We start from the raw sequence: 16,576 nt of genomic DNA, 5'->3' as shown, positions 1-16,576 counted from the left end.
TTAACTGCTAAAATAATTGAGATGTATTTTCTTGTGTTTTAAGTATAAACATAGACATTACAAAATAATTAAACTAGAACAATAGCCAGGGCTGGAACTAAGGGTAGTTAAGAGATTCATATGTCTTGGGTAATGGTTGGGGTGCAGTTGGAGAGGGAACGATTAGTGGGAGAGAGGCAGTGGGTTCTTCAGGTCTGAATCTGACCTGAATGTGTATAAGGAAAGGGAATTAAGATAAGTCTGTCTTTGCTGGGTTAATGTTTAAGCAAGACAGCATCCTTAAGGGTTAGTTCACACAAGGAGATTCGGGGAGATTTTGTCGCCTGGCGACTAATCACCTCGTCTTCTGGGCAACAATCTCCCCAAACTGCCTCAGCGTGTCTTCCCATAGGCTATAATGGAAAGTCGCCTGCGCTAAAGCACAAGCGGCGCTGCGTTTTCCAAAGTCGCCCAAAGTTTCTTCCGTGAGGCAACTTCGGGCGACTATGGAAAACGCAGCGCCACGTGTGCTTTACCGCAGGCGACTTTTCATTATATCCTATGGGAAGACACGCTGAGGCAGTTCGTGGAGATTGTCGCCCAGAAAACGAACCGATTAGTCGCCAGGCGACAAAATCTCCTCGTGTGAACTAACCCTTAGGGAGGAAATGTACAGCTTTTTCATCAGAGAAAGGTTTGTATTGTTTTGCCCATTTTTTAATAAAAAAAAATTAGGTTGGGTCTATAATAAAGGATGCCCTGTATAAGTTGTGTCTTTGGTAAATGAAAGATAAAATCGAAAAAGCACTAGCAAGTGATCATTTTTACTTTAAAGGTAAAACAAATGAGAATCTAAAATTGAGACAAACAAACATTTCCCTAATAATTTCTACTGTACATCTCAAAATATTTCATATGCCCCTTTCAGGTTAGGACTCTGTGTCTGTGTATGAGCAATCATTCTTTTTGCGAAGTGCACCTACTAATATGTCTCCTAATATGTATTTTCATATGTAGTTTCTGAAAACACAGGTATAGGATTTGTTAACCGGAAACCTGTTATCCAATCATATAATTATGGGCTATGTCCCATATAGACAGTCCATTTAATGCATATAATTCTAAATTTTAAAAAGTACAGGTATGGGAGCTGTTATTCAGAATGCTTGGAACCTGGGGTTTTCAGGATAACAGATCTTTCCGTAATCTGGAATTTTATACCTTAAGTCTACTTGAAAATCATTTAAATATTAAACAATAGGCTGATTTTGCTTCTAATAAGCATTAAATATATCTTGGCTTGGCTCAGTTACAAGCGACTTTTATTATTACAGATAAAAAGGAAATCATTTTTAAAATTTGGATTATAGGATAAAATGGAGTCTATGGGAGATGGTCATCCTGTAATTTAGAGGTTTCTGGATAATGTATCCCATATTTTTCTCTCTAATAAAACAGTACCTTTACTTGATCATAACTAGGCATGTTGTGGGGAAATAATCCTGTTGGGTTTATTTTATGCTTTAATGATATTTAACAGACTTGTAGGGGCAAATTCACGAAGATCCGAAGTTGCAACAGCTTCGCCGCACTTCGCCAGGCGTAGTTTCGCCAGCGCTACGCAAATTCACTAGAATACAAAGTTGCTGTCAGGGAGGCGAACGGTAGCAAAGTTGCGCTACCGTTACTTCGTCAGGCAAAGCGGAGTTACGCTAGCGATGCCTAATTTGCATACAGCGTGAAGTAAACGTATATGTTGCAGCAACTACATTACACTACACAAGCCCAGGAAACCTTTAAAAAATAAAATAAAGGTGTTCTATTACCCTACACATGTGCCCACTGTATCGTTGAGTTGCCATATGTTAGGAAATGTAGGGGGGAAGGAGGGTACCCCCAAAAAAATGTACGCTATTTTTCATACTATCACCCTTAAAAAAGTAAGACGTCAGCGTTTTTTGGGACTTAGAAAAAATTTCAACTATTTTTGGACAAACTCCTATCTATTGTATTGAACTTCGTCTGGTCTGACCTGGCTAAGTAAAGTCTGACGCAAGAGGTAACGTTCAGTAAATTGTGCAGGTTGGTGAATTAGCATAGTTGCGTCCCTTCGCCTGGCGTAAGGGTGCGAAGTAGCGCTAGAGTCTGTCTACTTCGCTAGCGAATTTACGCCAGGGACCTTTAGTAAATCGTTGAAGTTCGAAATGACGTCACACTGGCGAATTTGCGCTAACGTTAGCTGCTTCGCTCTTAAGTGAATTTGCCCCATAATGATCCAAATTAAGGAAATACCCTTTATCTTTATCAGCTCTTAAGCATTCTGGAGATCAAGCCCCATACCACATAATCAACCATGCAACACAATTTTTGTGTTTGTATTTATCTATGTATACCCCTAAAACACACACCCTTTCAAAAGTATTCAGAGTCTAGACATCATATACCAAAATTATGTGATATTTTTTATTTCAAAGTACTACAAAAGGAATTCAGGAAAGAACATTTAAAATGGCTCCTCAAAGCACCGAAATGCATTTTTTAACTAAGTCATACGCTAAATCATATGTAATGAAATATGCTGTTTGCACAAGTAGTCAGTTCTCTCACATTAATATTTTGTAGAGTCACCTTTTGCATATGTACTGCCTTTGTACTCTGGGATCGGGTTTGGTCCATTCTTCCAAGCTGATTTGCTCAAGGTTGTTGAGGTTAGACTGATGACTTCTGTGCACCTCAGTCTCAATAAATGTGAGGGTGAAGTAGATGTAGCAGAATGCTGTGAAATTGCTTTTTATCAGCAGGGACTGGGCGTCTTGTTAAAAAAGAATGTGTTAAATACAGGTAATTACTGCAAGAGAACATGTTTTTGTCTGCTTAAGAAAATTTGGAAAGGAAAAATTAATCCATCAGCAGCATAACTATCCCAAATAAAAGGCCACGGTAGCGCTGAAATGGCTCAAGAACAAAAAACTTAATATCTACAATAGTCAAAGTGCTGATGTAACTACAACTGAGAATCTGTTGCACTATGTGGCTAAAATGAACAAACTGGAGAAGAAAAAATATATATTTTTTCCATTACAATGCATTTTGCTTTAGTGTATGATTCCTTTGTAAGTGTGAGACTTTAAGGGTCTGAATACTATTGCACAGAATAGTGATGTCATCATCTGTATGTATGTGCTTCTGAACTAAGTGCTGTCCATTAAGGATAAGTATTTACCGTAATTTCATATTTTAATTTTAAAAGGGTGATTTACAGTTTAGCACCTTTATCTGCACATACAATTAAATAATTATCCTATATGGACAGCACCTCTTCAGCAGACTTGTTGATTATTACTGTAAGTAGTTTTGTTGCATAACCGCACAGTTGTGTAGGAATTAACTATCCAGAATAGACCTGGGTCATGCCACTCAAGCAATTGGTACTAAGTTAACGGGGTAAAATAATTTGCTGCTTTCTTTTGGGGAAAGTCTGTGAAACAATTTATAGTTTAGCTTTCCTATATAAAATAATGAAGCCCAGTCGGTTACTTATGAGGTCAAAACTGTCAGTATTACTCTCCATAGTTTAAAGCTACCATTTCTCCCTACACCATGGTTGTAAGCATTCCAAATGCTACTTACAGCTCCTGTTGGACATGGACATGGGACATAACTGTTCAGTGAGTTTGCAATTGATTCTTAGCATGCAGCTCAGATTTAAAAGCAATGTGTTTTAACCAATGTGCCCCCCCCTAAAGTCTCTGATTAGTTACTGCCTGGTAACCAATCAGTGGAAACCAAGAGAGCTGCAAAGCAGGAAATAGTGTTCTGGCTATTCTGTTGGACATCCAGTCACTCCAGTCTTTAGGGCAGAGACACACTTGGAGATCCGGGGAGATTTAGTGCCCTGGCGCCAAATCTCTTTTTCAGGCGACTAATCTCCTCGAACCAGGTCTGGACTGAGAATCAAAATAGGCCCTGCCATTTCAGGTAAAAGAGGCCCAATCAGCCCACACAGAGGCCCAATCAGTCCCCACCAGCCCACTAAATACTGACTTTCTATGGGACCTTATAGCAGCCCCTCTGGCATTTGCCAGAACCCACAGATTGCCAGTCCGGGCCTGCCTCGAACTTCCCGCTGGCTAGAATCTAAATCGTCAGCGGGATGGCACTGGCAGAAATTCGTTTTACAAAGTCGTCCGAAGTTTCCTCGTGGGGCGACTTTGGAAAACGAAGCGATCCGAGTGCCATCCCTCCAGCGATTTAGATTCTATCTGGCGGGAAGGCAGTTTGGAGAGATTAGTCGCCCGAAGAAGAGGCGATTTGTGTCCGGGCGACTAAATCTCCCCGAATCTCCACGTGTGTCTCTGCCCTTATAGATTACATATTTGGCTATACTATATTAGAAACATTTTTTATTTTGCACAGCCTATCTATTTACCCAGATATAATATAATATAATATATATATATATATATATATATATATATATATATATATATATATATATATATATATATATATATATATATATATATATATATATATATATATATATATATATATATAAAATTATACAATGGGTGCCCCAGCACTCTTAGAAGTATACTTGATGTAGACTTCTCCAGACATTGTTTGGCCTGGTGGAGATACATCGATGATGTATTTGTGCTATGGCGGGGTGACGTTGACTCCCTTCAGCGGTTCCATGGTAGGATTAATGGGGTACATCCCTCAATTTCATTTACGCTGCTCTATGATCTCCAAAAAATCCACTTTCTTGATGTTCTAGTATACAAAGATTTAGAAGGTTCTATATGTACTTCTTTATTCACAAAGCCTACTGATAGGAATCAAATTCTTCATTTTACCAGTCAGCACCCCCCACATACGAAGAAATCAATCCCCATTAGCCAACTCTCAAGGGTACAGAGGTTAGTGAGTGAAGGGAAGGAAAAGAGAAGCAGGAACAAATTATGTGCCACAAGTTTAGAGAGAGAGGATACCCAGAAAAGGTGATTCAACAAGCCCAGCAAAGGGTCAGACATCCTAAGGGGAAAACTAAACAGACGCAACGTGTGCCATTTGTCACCCAGTTTCATAACAATAGCGAAGCTATTGGTAAATTACTACGCAAGCATTGGTATATTTTACGAAATGCCTATCCTACCATACCAGAATTTAGAGCACCTCCGCTTATCTCCTATAGGAGAGGCAAAACTATTGGGGCACATGTCACTTCCACTTTAGTGAGAACTAAATCTAAGGAGGCTCATACATTTTGGGGAGGTAGATCTAAGGGTATGTATCCTTGCCTTAGCTGCGTACAGTGTCCCTTCGTATTGAAAGGTAGAGAGTTTATTCACCCCCAGACTAGCCAACGGATACAGCTAAGAGGACACTTCACGTGTATTTCAAAATTTGCGATTTACGTGTTGACATGTCCGTGTGGTCTCATCTATGTGGGTGAGACCACCCAGATGGTCAAATCACGTATATCGCAACATCGGTCTAGCATTAATTTGGGCAATACAACATTACCTGTCTCAAAACATTTTGTGGATTTGGGACACACGGCAGATCAGCTTAAATTTATGGTTTTGGAAGTAGTACCGCCCATGAAAAGAGGGGGGGATAGAGAATTGAAACTTAAAAGAAGAGAGGTATGGTGGATTAATATGCTCAAATCTTTATATCCTCGGGGTTTAAATCGTGATTATGACCTGTTTTTGTTTCTATAGATACATGTATATGATAATGCTCTGTACCTGTGTATATGCAAATTTTGAGGTCATCTCCTGTTTGTTGCCTATATAATGTGATACCTGTGATAAGCTGAGAGAACTCTTTTTGGGCTTGACAAAGGGCACATATGTTGTCCGAAACGTTGCCTTGAGTGATGCTCTGATCTTTTAATACACTTTTTTGCAATTGACGAGTGCTGCTTCTTCTTTACATATATATAATATCTGAACGAGCAGGAACGCACGACCATAGACGATCCAAAGGCCGGGTGCCAGTCTGTAAATCAATGCAAAATCCCTCCAATGACGGCACTCCAGAATCAGTCACGCTTGAGTCAGTAGTTATCGATCATAAAGGTTTATTAAAGTGGACCAACGTTTCGTCGACCCTGACGAAGATTCCTGTGTGGAATCGAAACGTTGGTCCACTTTAATAAACCTTTATGATCGATAACTACTGACTCAAGCGTGACTGATTCTGGAGTGCCGTCATTGGAGGGATTTTGCATTGATTTACAGACTGGCACCCGGCCTTTGGATCGTCTATGGTCGTGCGTTCCTGCACGACCATAGACCATTGTTTTTTTTTCATTTACATAAATACAAATGCATTCCATAAAGGGGCACTCAAGGGGCTTTATTAAAAATAGGTTTTGAGGTCAATGTTTTAGGTATTGAGGAAAGGTTGCTGTGTTTGGTGGCTCATATAATTTGTGAGACATATTTTATATATATATATATATATGTGTGTGGGACTGTTTGTGATTTGTTTCTTTTTTTCCACCACAGCACAGCCCCCCAGAGAGTGCCTGTAGCATCCCCATCGGCTCACAACATAAGTAGCTCCGCAACAGAGCGAACCAACTTCCCTCGTGGTGTTTCCAGCCGCAGCACATTTCATGCTGGCCAGGTCCGCCAAGCTCGGGACCAACAGAATTTGGGATTTGGAAGTGTTTCTCCTGCTTCTCCTTCTGGCAACAGCCAGGGGAGGCGGGGGGCTACTGGGAGCATATTTAGCAAATTTACATCCAAATTTGTGCGCCGGTAAGTTTGTGAAATGGATTTACTGTAAAGTTTGCAGCAGGCTGGGAATTATGTAGCTTTCATGTTTTAAAGTTAGGATTTCTTCTTTATGTTTCTTTTGTGTTCATATGTTTACATTGTGTTAGGTTAATGCTGTTATGGGGATTATGCTTATATATGTTGTTTGCACCTGTTATTAGCTCATTTTAATGTGGGGTTTGATCTCTATCCAGCAGTGAAGGGGTTTAATTATGTCATTTTAAGACATATTTTATTATTTTCGATTCCCCCTACTTACCGGTTTTTTTTTTCTGTTTTCCTCCCATCCCTCTGTTTAGAAATCTGTCTTTCAGATTTCCAAGAAGGTAGGCATTGATTTCCCAACTATTCTTAAAACATATTCGCCCTTCTTCCCATCTCTCTCTATCTCTCTCTCACACCCTTTTGTTCCTCCCAGTTACTAACAACTCCTGCCACATAATTTCCATGCTTTTCTCTGGGTTAATGTGTGTGTTTGTGGCTCAGTGCAGAGAACTGTGGCAGATAATGGTTCATTTACAAAACCCACAACATGCATTTCTTGCATTGTGCAGTATAAAACTCTGCCTCATGTCTCTGATGGTCTCTTTTTGGGCAGTTTGTTTTCAGTTCTCTCTACCTTTCCACTCTTTTTGTGCTGTGATTGCTGAAGATATCGTAGTTCTTTTTCATATTTTCCTTTGCACACTGCAGTTATTTAGTTCTTCCCTCAGTGCAACCTCTTAAAGCATTAAGTGCATCATCAGTGCAGCCTTGTTGTGATATAGTCCAGTAATTATAGAGAGCTGTTTGTCTGTTCAGCAACACAATATAGTCCACACTAAACATCAACAAACCCTTGCATTCTATGTAATAATGACAACCGGATTTTATAGGGGAAGGATATCTGCACCTTTGCTCAACATATAATTAAATTGGGTTTGTTTAACTGAAACAAAACTTAACTTTTTCACTGTATGGCACATGGCTGTTTCATATCTGCTGCTGAGTAGTAGCAATGAAAGCACCAGGAATGAGTTTTGCTTTGTCACTCAATGCATTTTCTTCCTCTGCAGAGATAATGCCAATCTTGCTCAGTGCCATCCCATGTATTTAGCAACAGGCATAAACATTTCAGCCAAAAAAAGCACATTTTTTAGCGTGTAAAAGCTGCAAGGAAGCAATGCTAATCAGTGTCCGCTTAATTCATGGTCTACTCCGTGAATAGCAAATCAATTCATTAAAGTCCCTCCAGACCGTAACAACATTGAGCCATTTATGTGCCAATGACCAGTGTATCCCCATTTCTAGCATAAATTCAATGAATAGGGCTTTGTGCTGGACATACTTTTTTTTTTTTAGCTATTGTGTAAATTAAAGGTATCTACAGAAAATAAAGCTATTGCTTTTAAAATAAATTATTAAAATAAAACACTTATTATTTAATCAAATTACATTCTGCAGTTTAGCTTTTGGTATAAAGAGATGTTTTTTTTTTTTAATCTCAAAGCTTAACAAAGGCTGCAGTTTAGGAAATGGAGGGGATCGTTTATACAGAGCACCTTGACATTTGAATAAATTGCTCCTGTATAGAGGGGGAGTAAGGGGGTTCAGGAAAAGAATATATTTTTTTATTTTAATACTTTATAATTGTGGGAAATATCTCGTTCCAAAAAAATTGTCAGAATACACACGCAACATACTATTTTGTATTTGTGTTTAGCAAAGGTGTATCCTACCCTTTTTATATCTTACATCTAAGCAGTATCTTCTATCAATTTAGTAGTCATGGGGCATTTTTAAATCCACTTAATGAAAGGTTATACTGCTTACACTTACATCAATCTATAACATTAAGTAACACAGGCCGTAAGTGATTACAGTGTTACGGCACTTAAATACTCTCCCAGCCGCTAAACCTGCATTCAGATTAAAATGAGCAATGTCAGTGTAATTGCCCAAATGATATTTGGCTTTGGTTACTCCCTGGTAACTGCTGCAGTGTTCCAAAGTTTGTATCACTTTCGTGGTGCTTGGCACTCTCTGCCAGCTTTATGGGAATGTACAGAGTTGGTCTTGTATTTTATTTTTTCACACACCCCTCCCAGGTCTTTGTTACCCCTTCATTATCATTACTCGTCTTTCTGACATGTCATCTGGAGGTGTGCGAATTGAAGAGTCAACTGCTTATTCATGGCCGCTGCCTTACAGCATCGGAGAAACAAACAGGGCTGTGTCCGGTTCTGCAGCATATACCAACCACTAAACTGTCATCTGCAGGGGAAAGTAAAAAAAAAAAAATATTCAAAGTGTCCAACTTTAATGAATGGTATTGTTTGCACAGTCTGACACTGCTAGGTCATATACACTTAGAGGCCCATTTATCAAAGTCCAAATTTATCTCTATTTTCTGAAAAGAACAAATCCGCACAGGTTTTTTCACCTTATTTATTAATACACTTTCCCGAAAACCACAAAATCTTCATATTTTATGAATGAAACCCATCGCAGAAAAAAATATTATTGGCACTTCTCCCATTGACTTATATGCAACCTTGGCAGGTCTGAGATGCCGGATTTTCGAATTCGGACTTTTTCGCTCCTTGGGGTATAATAAATCCTGAAAAATTTGTGGGTTTTGTTTTCCCCACTAAATTTGGATTTTATAATAAAAAAACATGTTTTTTTCGGGTTTTTGGCATTCAGAGTTTAATAAATTTGACCCCCTTAGTGTTGTATACTAGGGATGCACCGAATCCAGGATTCGGCCTTTTTCAGCAGGATTCGGATTCGGCCAAATGCCTCTGCCCGGCCGAACTGAATCCTAATTTGCATATGCAAATTAGGGGCGAGGAGGGAAATCTCATGACTTTTTGTCACAAAACAAGGAAGTAAATAAGTTTTGCCCTTCCCGCCCCTAATTTGCATATATGCAAATTAGGATTCGGTTCGGTATATGGCTGAATCTTTCTCGAAGGATTCGGGGGGTTCGGCCGAATCCAAAATAGTGGCTTCTGTGCATCCCTATTGTATACATATCTTATTCTTGTAAAATGTTTGCATTTGTATAAAGAAGCTCGTAGGTGACAATGGAATGGCAGCCATTCAGTTTCTGGTAGGGCTGACTTTGCATAGCAGAAAAGCTATTTAGAACACAATACTTAACAGGTGAAAAAGTCAAATGTCCTTTGTAGCTCTATAAAACAATTTCAGAACCGCTGTAGCAGGCAGAGAATTGCCAATAGTGCGAATCCATTTTGATACCTGCTGAGCTTCCATTAGAACGTCCTTACGTTTTGTGTCAGTATGTCTTTTCCTCTACAGTTGTGCCATGTGACTTCTGACTTTGTTTGTACTTCTGCACCTACTGATACACATTTCCTAGGGTGTACCCCCCTTCACTGCTGGTTGTGCAGGCATGGGGTTGGGCCACTGTACAGTCTGCAGTGCAAAGAGTAATGGCAATGGGGGCCTTTCTGGTGCTTTGAGCTCTGCATTTTAAACAGTAACACCAAAAAATGAAAGTGTTTTAAAGTAATGAAGATATAATGTACTGTTGCTCTGCACTGGTACAACTGGTATGTTTGCTTCTGAAACTCTTATCGGTTATTTAATCAAGCTGCTCTGTTGCTTCCATGGGGGCAGTCATTCATAGCTGAAAAAGGAGAAAAGGCACAGGATACACAGCAGATAACAAATAAGATCTGTAGTATACAATGGGATTCTTCAGAGTTTATCTATTATTGAGTGTGTATCCCGTGCTTGAATGGCTGCCCCCATGGCTACACAGCAGCTTGTTTATATTTACTATATTAGAGTTTCTGAAGCAAATACACCAGTTTTACTAGTGGAGGGCAACACTACATTATATTTATTCCTTTAAAATACCTTCATTTTTTGCTGTTCTTGTTCCTTTAAGCAGATCAAAAAGTCAGTACCAGAGTTCTTGTAGATACATTTTCAGTCAAATATTGCGGAGAGGGAAATTTAGGTGTGTTTACTTCACATTTTTGGGGCCCTTTAAAATGTTTGCAGCATCCATGAATTCCTGTTGTAATTCCCTTATATGCAAGACTACTACTAAGGTGAGGGGAATATCAGACACCACTGCCTTTAGGCATTTAGCAAAAAGTCACAGTTGGGTATGGGATCATATCAAATTGAGTAACCAAAGGCTTCTTGGTCCTGATTTAAATTATAGACCTATTCTCTGGTACAGGTATGGGACCTGTTATCTAGAATGTTGGGCATTTCTGGTTAACGTATCTTTGCATAATTTGGATCTAAATACCTCTATTAGAGAATCATGTAAACATTAAATAAACACAATAGGCTGATTTCGCTTCCAATAAGGATTAATTATATCTTAGTTGGTTACATGGTACTGTTTTATTATTACAGAGAAAAAGGAAATCACTTTTTAAAAATGTGGATTATTTGGATAAAATGGAGTCTAAGGGAGATGGCCTTTCAGTAATTCGGAGCATTCTGGATAACAGGTTTCCAATTAACAGATCCTATACCTGTATAGAGAATAAGTAGACATCATAAAGTACCAAAGTATCAAATATCATAGGCCTAAGCCTCCTCAAAGAAACACAAATAAATGTCCTACAGCAAACAGGAGAGAGGCTATTATAGATGGGATTATTAAAGATGAAAATGGCACTGCATATTTCTTAGGATACTATAAAGTAATATGTGCATAAATAAGACTCTTAAAGTAATGAAAATATAATGTACTGTCGTGATGCACTGGTAAAACTGGTGTGTTTGCTTCAGAAACGTTACAACCGTTTATGTAAACAAGCTGCGAAGCCATGGGGGCAGCCATTCAAAGCTGAAAAGGCTCAGGATACACAGCAAGCTCTGTCGTATACAATGGGATTCTCCAGAACTTATCTGCTATCTACTGTGTATCCTGTGCTTGAATGGCTGCCCCCATAGCTGCAGAGCAGCTTGTTTATATGAACTATAGTCTCTATAGGTCTCTTATGCTGGAAACCCTGTATCCATAAAGCTACTAATTACAGAAGTTAATTTGAAGCAGATCATTCCACATTTTAAAAATGATTTCCTTTTTCCTCTGTAAAACTAGTGGTAGCTAAGCTGCATGAATCCATATTGGTGGCACAGCAATCCTACTGGCTTTATTTAATGTTTAAAGGAACAGTTCAGTATAAAAAAACACTGGGTAAATAGATAGGTTGTGCAAAATATAAAAATGTTTCTAATATAGTTAGGCAAAAATGTAATGTATAAAGGCTGGAGTGACTGGATGTTTAATATAACAGAACACAACTTCCTGCTTTGCAGCTCTCTAACTCTAGTTAATCAGCGACTTTAAGGGGGGCCACATGGGACATAACTGTATAGTGAGTTAGCAATTGATCCTCAGCATTTAGCTCAGACTCAACAGCAACAGACCCATGTGCCCCCCCTCAAGTCATTGATTGGTTACTGCCTGGTAACCAATCAGTGGAAACCAAGAGAGATGCAAAGCAGGAAGTAGTGTTCTGGCTATTATGTTAGACATCCAGTCACTCCAGCCTTTATACATTACATTTTTGGCTAACTACATTAGAAACATTTTTTTTTATTTTGCACAACCTATACATTTGCCCAGTTTTTATTTTTACACTGAACTGTTCCTTTAAAAAAGAAGGAAAGTCTTTTTTTCTTTGGGGGTGCCAAAGTTAGGCACCCCCAAGTAATCACATTTACTAACCAGACACCCGGGGCCTGTGCTCCTATCAGGAGAAAACTGCACCAATTCCAATTTATTACAACGAGCACCACAGATCAATGTTTTCCTGCTTCTTTCTTCAAATATCCCGGGGCAGACTCATTAACAGTAGAACGAAATAGCCGGCTTTTTTGTTAAAGTTTGGCTTTTCGCTTACCTTTTGGCACCCCCATAGTATAAGGGCAGAGACACAAGCTACGATTTGGGGAGATTAGTCGCCCGGTGGCAAATCTCCTCTTTTTCGGGGTGAATGAAAATCACCGATGGGATGGCACTTCGGGTTCACTTTGGGCGACTTTGGTAAACGCTTTGGAAGTGCTCCGAGTGGCATCCCGTTGGCGTGTTACATTCTAGCCGACGGGGAGGCAGTTCGCTGGGCGACTAATCTCCTCGAATTGCAGTCATACGTATTCCCATGAGGTTTTGCATGGCACAGAAGCGCTGTATTGTACACAACTGCAGTATATGTTGCCACTTTATAAAACTCTTGCTCATATAGTAGTAGGGAGTAAGTCTCCATTCCTGAGCGAAACTTGACTGACATGTAAGTGTTAGTACTGTATGTACGTCCCATTGTTTCTCCCATCCAACTGGAAACGTGACTTTTCTCACAGTAGAAGAGCAGACTGGGGGCTAAGTCCGACGGTGCTACTGGAGGGAATGAGTGCAGAATCTAAAGGACTTCCCTCCCCAGTGTCATAGGTGATTTGTACAGTTAAGAGTTCACACACTGAAAATGTTTACCTCTCTCTTTTGAGGAATCCAAATGAACCCGAAGTGAAAGACCGAGTGGAGAGTACAAGGTGAGAGAGCCCTTCCCACTTTTCCTCTTTCATGTGTCCCACTGAACCCCAATTCACTCCGTGACCATTTGTATATACATCCGTTATCTCGCTTTTTTTTTACTGACACTGTGTATCCTTTATTGTGTCGTGGACAAACCAATGTCATTGTGTATCAGCTTCCCTGTTTCCTGAATTGCTCATTACTCCCGTCCCCATTTCCTGTCCCCCCCATTTCACTTCCTTGGGGCTCTTTCTCGTTTTCTCTCTCTTCTTTTGGAAAGACCTCCACAAGGTTTCCATTGTAATTTGGCAATATTCTTGTTGAATCTAATTTTAATGTTTGCAGGCAGTTTTAGCTGCAAAATAAAAACAACATACACAGCCAGCACCATGATAACCGTGTGACTGCTGGAGAGGAAACATGGAAATTGCAGTATGGTTTAGGGAGCCAGTGCTGTTTTGCTTTATGGTTACTATACAACAGCATAGACTTAATACAGCAGCACTCATACACTGACAGTCTCACTTTGGAAAAGGGGACAGCTGCAAAAATATTCTAAATTTGTACTTCCCTCTGATTTTCCCTTTTTCTCTCAATTGCACTTGGGCTTTTTAAATAAAATTATACAGCAATATTTTCATACAGGAATGGGAATTATTGCAAAGAATCTCATTTTCCCGAAAGCTTCAAATCTGTGTCAGACAGGTGTATGTGGGACCCACCAGAAAGCTTGACTTCAAGGCCCCTGCCTCCAACACCCAACCACAATGTGGGCCCCAGGCCAGCGGTCATATAGAAATGGATGAGTCCAGGCCAGCGGCCCTATAGAGATGGACGAGTCCAGGCCATCGGCCATATAGAGATGGATGAGTCCAAGCTAGCGGCCCTAGAGAGATGGATGACTCCAGGCCAGCGGCCCTATAGAGATGGATGAGTCCAGGCCAGCGGCCCTATAGAGATGGATGAGTCCAGGCCAGTGGGACACACTAGAATTTCTCCAGTTACCCCATATTGGAATGCAATTTTGCACCCTTTTTGAGCAAACCATTTTTATTATTTCTTTTCCATATTGATTGCATTTCTTTTTTAGAAGCCTTAAAAAGGTACTACAATATAGATAAAGATAATAGATCCTATAAGTAACTATATCGTAAATAACAAGCAAAATGATGTTGAGTTTCTGGGTATCATTGTATATGGCATTATTCTTTCCCAACCTTCGCTTGCCCATTGTCAGGTGTATTGAATGTTAAAAGGGATACTGTCATGGGAAAAATGTGCTGCTCCAGAAGAATTCTGCACTGAAATCAGTTTCTCAAAAGAGCAAATGGGTTTTGTTAAATTAAATTTTGAACTCTGACATGGGGCTAGACATATTGTCAGTTTCCTAGCTTCTCCCAGTCATGTTACTTGTGCTCTGATAAACTTCAGTCACTCTTTACTTCTGTACTGCACATTGGAGTGATATCACCTCTCTTCCTCCCTCCCCCCCAGCAGCCTAACAACAGAACAATGGGAATGTAACCAGATAACGGCTCCCTAACACAAGAACAGCACTTGATAGTAAAATCCAGGTCCCACTGCGACACATTAAGTAGGAGAAACAACAGCCTGTCAGAAAGCAGTTCATCCTAAAGTGCTTGCTCTTTCTGAAAGCAGGCAAAATGGCTGTCTACACACCAATATTACAACTAAAAAAAATACACTTGTTGGTTCAGGAATTAAATTTTATATTGTAGAGTGAATTATTTGCAGTGTAGACAGTGTAATTTAGAAACAAAAACTACATCATAAAAATCATGACAGAATTCCTGTAAGCATCCTTTAATTTCCAACCCTTGCATCTGGTACGACTGAAAGCAAAAGGGAAGCGCTGAGTGGCAAACAACTACTAAGTGAAATAAGGCACATTTGCAAAGCTATTGTGCACTGCTGCTGAAAAGTTTTTCTTCGTTTATGAGTTTTAACAAGATACTGTTGTTTAACAAGTTGTTTTAGTCTTTGTGCTTATTTATTTTTATATATAACTTTTCCCAGGCCTCACCTCTCAGTGGTAGACAAGGAGAAGGATAAAGAAGACCATCGGGATTCCAAGCCACGCTCACTGCGCTTCACCTGGAGCATGAAAACCACCAGCTCAATGGAGCCCAACGAGATGATGAGAGAGATTCAAAAAGTCCTGGATGCAAACAACTGCCAACACGAGTCACAGGAAAAATATATGCTGCTGTGCATCCATGGGAGTCCAGGTCACGACAACTACGTGCAGTGGGAAATGGAGGTGTGCAAGCTTCCACGTCTCTCTCTCAACGGTGTGCGCTTCAAGCGCATCTCTGGCACCTCCATGGCGTTTAAGAACATTGCTTCCAAAATAGCCAACGATCTGAAACTTTAACCTGGCTCTTTCTCTGTGAGGGAGAGAAACACAGGACTGCAAAAAGGCACAGCCACCCCCTTCCCCCCCCTGCTCTCTTGTGGCACGAGATTGTAGGAAATTGCACCACGTTCTGGAAGTGGCCAATGCAGCGTAAAGGAGAATAGCAGGGTGTACGGATAAACTCCTCCTTTCACCATAGAATTTGAGCATATTTTATTTGGAATAGATTTATTATAATTGTTTTTCTTTTCATTTTTTTTTTCCTTCAGAGATTGGGGGTGGGATTCGAATTATATTATAACCAGAGAAGTTGGCGGGGGGGGGGGGGTGAAAAACAAAACTAGGATGTTTGCCTCCCCCCCCCCCTCCTCATTCAAATGTCAGCTGTGTGCTGCTGTTACCTCTGATACAGATTTAGGAATCCGAGGCTGAGATAAATTTCTAGGCTTGAGGGAGAGGATTTCATGAAGCCTTTTTTTCAGTCCAGTCCAGTTTCACTTGACATTTTACAGAACTTTAAAGGCATGTCTTAGACACTGAAATAATAGCTCAGGGTGCCCATAATACACCGGTACAGAGAGCGAGACGCATACAGGCAACGTGGGAGAGTGTGTGGGTGACAGGATTTGTATGCAGGAGACCTTATGGGCAACTGATGTTTTATAAATAAATGAAAATGCAGGTTTCCTTTTTATTTTATTTATTCCCATGGAAATTCAACGTTTAAGTTGCATCTGCAGGGCATTGTCCTCTCTTTCACCGGGTGCTTGGCACATGTCTAATAGTCCCCAGGTACACACTGTCGCTAGATAAATACACTGGAAGGTTATGCTGTTTTTTTTGTTTTGTTTTTAATTTCCCTTTTAAATTTCAAACTAATACTGAAATGTTAACTTCTTGATGTTAAACTTGGAC

General features: G+C 39.9%; 1 protein-coding gene across 11 annotated transcripts in view; it reads left to right on the top strand.

Moving 5' to 3' along the window:
* Positions 1-16,346, top strand: part of mark2.L (microtubule affinity regulating kinase 2 L homeolog) — a 97,324-nt gene extending 80,978 nt beyond the window's left edge. For 6 of the 11 annotated variants that reach the window (XM_018256486.2, XM_018256485.2, XM_018256484.2 and 3 more), the window contains 4 exons: positions 6,501-6,755; positions 7,073-7,099; positions 13,257-13,301; positions 15,322-16,346. In XM_018256486.2, the coding sequence (XP_018111975.1) occupies positions 6,501-6,755; positions 7,073-7,099; positions 13,257-13,301; positions 15,322-15,679 (685 nt within the window). In that variant the 3' untranslated portion in view covers positions 15,680-16,346. 11 annotated transcript variants of the gene reach the window in all.
* Positions 16,347-16,576: the final 230 nt, after the last annotated feature.

This window comes from Xenopus laevis, chromosome 4L (assembly GCF_017654675.1).
Source record: "Xenopus laevis strain J_2021 chromosome 4L, Xenopus_laevis_v10.1, whole genome shotgun sequence".
NCBI classification, from domain to species: Eukaryota; Metazoa; Chordata; class Amphibia; order Anura; family Pipidae; genus Xenopus; species Xenopus laevis.
Note: the sequence above shows the minus strand (reverse complement) of the source record. Positions and strands in the feature narration are given on the sequence as shown.